Below are 7,500 nucleotides of genomic sequence, written 5' to 3'. Positions count from 1 at the left end.
GTGCCAGGACTTGGTGACTGGAGGGAGTTTGTCTTTCTTGGTCCAGAGCGGCGGAGCTCCTTCCCTCACGGGCTCCTGACACACACACACACACACACACACACACACTGTGAAGTTTCAGGAGTTAATTCGGTTTTAGAATGCGGTCGGAACTACTGTAAATGACTGAACTGTGTGTGAACAGAACAGGATTAAGCACTGAAAGTGAAATGACAACTGAATCTAGCTTCAGTGTGTGTGTGTGTGTGTGTGTGTGTGTGATCCGTAGAGAACCTTTACCTTTGATGCAATCATGTACTTAGGAACCGTGTCGATGTTCATCTCCTGAAACAGCTCGCGGCACTGCATGCTAATGAAATCACCGGCCAGAGGAGACTTCACGATCCCTGAACACAAGAGCACACGTCAAACACCAGATGTTCCCTGACGTGATAGACTGAAACACCTAATCCCCGCTCCTCTACTTACCTTGCTGCAGGACGTACCCATCATGCACTGGGATAGCAGTGGTGTGTGTGGCTCCGCTGTCCAGCACCAGGCCGGTGGCTCGACCGTTAGCAAAGCTGCGGCCAATCAGGTTAAGGTGCGTACAACATCATTAACACATGAGGCAACTCAAGCTCACGAGCACTCTGGCTTCTGATTGGATACGCGGTGAGCACGGCGGTCTTGCACAGGAAGAAGGCGGGAATGTTGTAATGCTCGAATATGAGTTCAGTGAGCTTTTCTCTCTTCGCCCGTGAGTTCCACTGTCACGAGAGAAAACCAGTTCAGGTGAGGATAATAATCCCCGCAGTTCTTTCAGATCGAACTCAAACAAGCATTCAACCCTCTGGTGCTCTTCGCGTGTCGGACGAAAATGACTGAATTTGTTTGGGGGTTTTTTTGTCAATGAAATGAATGTACTATATTTTAGTTTTAGTTTGAAAAAAGTGAACTTAAAAAAAGTAGCAAAATTTTACATGTATTGTTATGAAAAATACACAAAAATACTATTTTCAATTTTATAAGAAATATATATATTTTCAAATAACGTTTTACTCTAAAACTGCAAGAAAATCAAAGCCATAAATCAATAAAGTTGTGTTCCAAATTTGAGGTTGATATCTCAAAAAATGAGCTTTCAGTAAGATTGTGTATCGCTGCAGTTCCAAACGCTTCCACTAGAGGAAATTCATCTCCCATTCATTTATAATGCATCATTTTTTAACCACGAAGTGTGACTATTTTTGTCAGGACTATATAACTTGTTCGAATTATGTCCATGATTTTTTTTGTGTGTTCACATAGCAAGTGCCAAAACCTTTACCAAGTTTCGTACCATTCCAATGAAGTAAAAATTCTAAGAAAACAAAGCGTAAAATTTTTCGGTCAAAAATTACCGAAAAGCACCAGAGGAAGATTCAGCAGTTTCCAGATGTCAAAATAATAATGTTGAACTGAAATGTACATCTAGAGCTCATGTGCATTACATTTGCATTCATCCAAAACAACATGTGGACAGTAACAAAGTATTTTTAAGTACATTTTCTCAAGTATTTTTATTTTGCGAAACTCACTACTTTCCAAATGATTATATTGCACTTTTTACTCCACTACATTTCCTACACGTCGTTCCTCGTTATTTCGAACTGAAGAAATCAACATCCGCTCCGAGACATGTTAGCGACGTCCGCTTCCTAAAAAGGCTGATTCTTTTCACTGATCCTTGATTCACTGATTGCAGTCAACAACTCACTGAGTCAGTGATCCAGTCAGAACGAATATACATGTCTGAGTACTTTGAATACTTAAGTACACAAAAAATCTGTACATTTTACTCTAATACTTGATTTGTGTACTTTGTCCACCACTTTACATTTTATCAGTTCACGCATTCACTGAGAATCGAACCCATGACTTTGGCATAGCGAGCGCCATAACCTACTGAGTGCTGATGTACTTACGGGAGGTTCGGACATCAGAACAGGGTGTAAACTGGGCTCAGATTTGATGTGTTTGCTGTAGATGTGGTCGATTATGGCTTGAAAAGCGTTCCAGTCCTCAACTAACGGGGAATACAATAGAAATATGTAGAAAATACTTTTGCAGTCTATGTTAAATGATTACAATGTGTCATACTCATGCCGTTCTTGAGTGGAGAGATGAGCTCTACACCGGCCCGTGGCACATGAAGTGCAGTGGTGTCAATGTAGTAACTCCGCCCACTGTTGATCTCTTGCTCCGCCCCCATGTCAGCTTGCCCCTCCTCCTCTGTGTGCACTCCTATAGTGGTGGGGAAATCCGCCTGAAAATAATGAATGTTCAGTACAATCATATTCTAGTTACTATTTTCCTTCAGGACGATTCTCAAAGCTTTGGGTTTTATGGGTGGATGATATTAAGTCAAGTCACCTGTATTTATACAGTGCTTTATACAGTTCAGATTGTTTAGAAGCAGCATCACGGGAATAAACAGGATAATAACAGTGTTGCAAAAATCATCAATTAATTATCAATTAAACAACTTTAATTTCATTTAAATAAAAAAAGGGTGTTTTGATGGAGGGATGGGTGGAGGGATGGGTGGATGGATGGATGGATGGATGGAGGGATGGATGGAGGGGTGGATGGATGGGTAGATGGAGGAATGGATGGATGGAGGGAGGGAGGGAGGGAGGGATGGATGGGTGAATGGATGGATGGATGGATGGAGGGAGGGATGGATGGATGGATGGGTGGGTGGAGGGATGGATGAATGGGTAGGTGGAGGCATGATGGATGGATGATGGAGGGATGAGTAGGTGGAGGGGTGGAGGAATGATGGGTGGAGGGATGGAGGTATAATGGAGAGATGGATAGATGGATGGATGGATGGATGAATGGATGGATGGATGGATGGATGGATGGAGGGATGGATGGGTAGGTGGAGGGATGGAGGGATGGATTGCTGGATGGAGGGATGGAGGGATGAGTACGTGGATGGATGGATGGAGGGATGATTACCTTGGGACAGTCCTCTCCTGCATTTCCTGCTCTAGTGGAGAAAGAGCCAATGTCAAACACCAAAGCTCCCACTTCATCTGAGACACACAGAGAGAGAAAGTTTAATTATTATCTCAGTATTAATATTGGACGTAAGGCGTCCCACATGGAGCGAGGTGGAGAAGACTGTGAAGCAGGCGAGATCAGCATCAGCACCTGGGCCCAATGGTATCCCGTATAGGCTCTATAAGAACACCCCCGGAGTCCTTAAATACCTCTGGAAGCTGATGAAGTTGGCTAGGCAGAAGGGGGTGATACCGAAACCATGGAGAAGAGCAGAAGGTATCCTAATCCCCAAAGAGAAGGACTCGTCATCCATCAGCCATTTTCGCCAGATTAGCTTGCTAAACCTAGAGGGAAAGATCTTCAGTGTCCTGGCCCAAAGGATCGCTACATTCCTGCAAAGAAACAACTTTGTTGATACATCGGTGCAGAAGGCCGGGATCCAGGGTCTCTCAGGATGTCTGGAGCATGCCAATATCATCTGGCACCAGATACAAACTGCAAAGAAGGAACGGAGAGACCTAAATGTGGTGTTCCTGGACCTAGCCAATGCATTTGGCTCAGTCCCTCACAAGATCTTGTGGACGGCCTTCAACTACTTTGGCGCACCAAACCACATCACAGAGTTGGTCAAGAGCTACTTTCAGGATCTCCAGTTCTGTGTAACATCTGAGAACAACACCATTGCCTGGCAGCAGCTGGAGATCGGCATCATGGCAGGCTGCACAATTTCCCTCTGGCATTCATCATGGCAATGGAGCTGATCATACGGGCATCTCGTTGGGTAGTGGGAGGCGAGAGGACCAAGAGTGGTCTACGTCTTCCGACAATTAGAGCCTACATGGACGACATGACCATCATCACAACAACAAAACTACTAGACGCTTGCTTCAGAAACTCCAGGAAAATATCCAGTGGGCAAGAATGGAGTTCAAGCCAAGTAAGTCTCGCAGCATCTCTGTCGTCAAAGGCCAACTAACAGGTGAGCATTTCTACATCAGCGATAAACCAATTCCAACAGTCCTAGAGAAGCCCATCAAGAGCCTCGGACGATGGTATAATGCAGACCTCAAAGACACCCAGCAACTCGAGCAACTCCAGCAGGACGTGGCTAATGGCCTTAAGCAAATCAACAACACTGCACTACCGGGGAAACTGAAGCTCTGGTGTTGTCAGTTTGGGCTGCTATCCAGACTCTTGTGGCCATTGACCATGTACGAGGTCTCGCTTAGCCATGCCAATCGACTGGAAAGACTAGTGAATTCCCACATGAGCAAGTCAAGTCACCTTTATTTATATAGCACTTTTTACAATTCAGATTGTTTTAAAGCAGCTTTACAGAGATAACAGGAAAATAATGTTGTAATAATATTGTTAAATATAAAATTAAATGTCCCCAACTAAGCAAGCCAAAAGCCAATGGCGACAAAGGTGAAGAAAGGCGAAAAAGGCGACAGTGGTCCAAAACTCCATCAGTGACAGAATGGAGAAAAAACCCTTGGGAGAACCCAGGCCCATCAGGGGGCCAGTTCTCTTCTGCCCAGCGAACGGACAGTGCATGATTATGATTCAGGCAACATTATATGTCAGAAGTTAGATTGTATCAGAACATTCACAATATTTATCCAGTTCCTCTGGTTGGAGGTCGGAGTCATCACGCCGGTATGGAGACGAGATTGTAGAGGTGTCAATGAGGCCTTCACAGCGCTGATGAGGCTGGCACTGCAGGGATGCGTTGTGGTCATGTCCAGGCGCAGGTCCTCCATCTGATCTGGATACGGCCCGGATCCGGCTGACTACAGTTAACCTCGGAATAAACAGAAAGACTAAAATTAGCATAGATGCAATTCTTCTTATGATGTAGCGAGTACATCAGGTGTTATAGGAAGTGTTCCCGGTTCCCGGCTGACCTAATCTATGCAGCCTAAGAATCATTTAACTGATTTGAATAATAGGAATGTATAGTGTGTTATGTGTATGCCAGGTCAAAGAGATGGGTTTTTAGTCTAGATTTGAACTGACAGAGTGTGTCTGCTTCCCGGACAATGGTAGGAAGACTGTTCCAGAGTTTTGGTGCTAAATAGGAAAAGGATCTCCCGCCAGCAGTCGATTTAGATATTCTAGGTATTATCAACTGGCCGGAGTTTTGAGATCGCAATAGACGTGAAGGACTATAATGCGTTAAGAGCTCGCTCAAGTACTAGGAGCTAAACCATTTAATGCTTTGTAAGTAATCAGCAATATTAAAAAATGTATACGATGTTTAATAGGGAGCCAATGCAGTGTTGACAGAACCGGGCTACTATGGTCATACTTCCTGGTTCTGGTAAGAACTCGAGCTGCTGCGTTTTGGACCAGCTGTAGTTTGTTTATTAAGCGTGCAGGGCAACCACCCAGTAGAGCATTACAGTAATCTAGCGTTGAGGTCATGAACGCATTACCTAATTGTTCTGCATTTGTCATTGAGAGCATATGACGTAATTTAGATATATTTTTATTTTTATTATCCATAATTTTTTTCTTCTAACAGGGTTAAAAAATAAGCAGATCTAGCAGCTTTTAAGTCCTTTCTGTACGCAATCGTGCTCTCCTTCCATGAAATGTGCTCCATGAAAACTGGCACTGCCCATTTCTAGCTTGGTTGAAGATTTCAAGTGTGCCAAGGTAAGGCTGGATATGTCCCTCACTGACTCCCGGGACCCTGTGGTCAGAGGTGCCGCTCCTACCGTAGCAACAGGGAAGGAGTGGACCCTAGCCACAGCCATGCTACAGGCCAAATCTGCTCTTCTCCATCGTGACGTAGTGGGCCACGTCTAACAAGGCAGAGGAGGCTTTGGCCTCGGAACTGTAACACCTCTCTGGCAAAAGGCATCTGCAACCAAACGCCAGATGCTCCAAAGCCGTAGCACAGGCCAAACAGGGTCGCTGGATGACGTGGGAGGGTGTCGAGAAGAGAAAACTCACATGGAGCGAACTCTGGGGCATGGATGAGGTTCATCGTCCGAGCTACGTATGATGTACTGTCCTCTCCCACAAACCTACAGCTATGGTTTGGACCTACCCTGCCCCCTGTGTGCAACACTCAAGCACATCCTGGTTGGCTGTAGGACCGGCCTCACTCACGGCAGATACACGTGGAGACACAACCAGGTCCTCAGGTGCCTAGCCGACAAACTTGAGTGCAAGAGGGTATCCATCAACACCCAACCCTTCAACAACCAGGACGTGCGCCGACACCCACCATCGTTCGTCCGAGAGGGGGACAAGCTGAGGGCTAGCCCCTCAAATCCTGACCCCAGGGATTGGCAGATGCGAGTCGACCTAGATCAGAAGCTCATTTTCCCTCCGGAGATTGTAACAGCGACCAAGTGGAGGTGGGGTGGGGTGGGGTGTTGGGGTGGGGTGTAGGGGTGGGGTGGGGTGTAGGGGTGGGGTGTCAGGGTGGGCCAGCCCCACAGCGAAGCTCCTTAGGGAGGTCGGAGTCAGGGTTACAGACAAGCCACTAAAGAGCCGGCCAACACCGCCGAGAGGACGAGCCAGTGGCTGTGGCTGAAGAGGAGCGACACCCCCTGGCCCGCTCAGGCTAACAGCGGCACACACACCCAGGCCTGATCAACCTACGGTGTGTCCGTAGCCTTAGTGTGAAGCCTTATCGCAGCCATCCTTCAAGAACTCCCGAACGAGAAGTGGTGCAAACATCAGGGATTGCAACATCTAGTCCTTTCAGCGAACCTTGTGCTTTCTTTCAAGTCAACTCAGTTTTATTTGAAACTTTGATAACACTTTCTATGATGCCCATGCTTATAGTGAATTATAGCTCTTATACTTATTTAAAGTATAACTATTTTATAAATATATTTATAAAGACTCAGACCAAGCGTGTGTTTATAATGTAGGAGGCGGAGCTTTAGATTCTAGAGAGCATTTAATTGGACAGTGCAAAGTGATGTCATCAAAATATTGGCAGAAGTGAAAGACTGTGAGTTTTGAACACTTATATCTTCTAAATGTGAATTATGTCATTGTTTTGGAGCACACTAGGTTATAGAGAACAGTAGAGTAACATTCACACTAAAACACTTCAGTTTGGATCTGCCGACAGGATAGTTTAGATTGGGAGACGATATAAACCATCAGCCGGATGAGGTTTGAATGATATTAGTACGGCTTTATGTCAGAATATGTAAGTTGGATCTATAAAGTCGTACAGATGAAGTTAGTCATTCGGTTTGAGATGATATCAAGGATTATGAATCTGTAAAGTTTTGCTTTTAACATTTTGGTGTTGTGACTGACATAATTATTATGAGCTGATGTGAATCACATGATTAAAGTGATACCATATTCACCAGTGATGTCACTGAAATTAATACACTGGGGAAAAAATGCTGTAGGATTTACTTTCAAACAATTTTCACAGAGAAATTGCTAGTAAATTTCACAAAATGGTATTTTCTTGTGAAGCATATACTT

General features: G+C 44.9%; 1 protein-coding gene across 1 annotated transcript in view; it reads right to left on the bottom strand.

Moving 5' to 3' along the window:
* Positions 1 to 7,500, bottom strand: part of actl6b (actin-like 6B) — a 23,247-nt gene that overhangs the window by 15,200 nt on the left and 547 nt on the right. The window contains exons 2-8 of the mRNA XM_056271863.1: positions 2,986 to 3,062; positions 2,122 to 2,287; positions 1,947 to 2,047; positions 652 to 749; positions 469 to 563; positions 280 to 386; positions 1 to 75 (exon numbers count right to left, since the gene is read on the bottom strand). The exon at positions 1 to 75 is cut by the window's left edge and continues 15 nt beyond it. Coding sequence (XP_056127838.1) covers positions 1 to 75; positions 280 to 386; positions 469 to 563; positions 652 to 749; positions 1,947 to 2,047; positions 2,122 to 2,287; positions 2,986 to 3,062 — 719 coding nt within the window. The remainder of the gene's footprint in view (positions 76 to 279; positions 387 to 468; positions 564 to 651; positions 750 to 1,946; positions 2,048 to 2,121; positions 2,288 to 2,985; positions 3,063 to 7,500) is intronic.

The sequence above is a fragment of the Rhinichthys klamathensis genome, unplaced genomic scaffold (assembly GCF_029890125.1).
Source record: "Rhinichthys klamathensis goyatoka isolate OS25496 unplaced genomic scaffold, OSU_Roscu_1.1 h1tg000326l_1, whole genome shotgun sequence".
NCBI classification, from domain to species: domain Eukaryota; kingdom Metazoa; phylum Chordata; class Actinopteri; order Cypriniformes; family Leuciscidae; genus Rhinichthys; species Rhinichthys klamathensis.
Note: the sequence above shows the minus strand (reverse complement) of the source record. Positions and strands in the feature narration are given on the sequence as shown.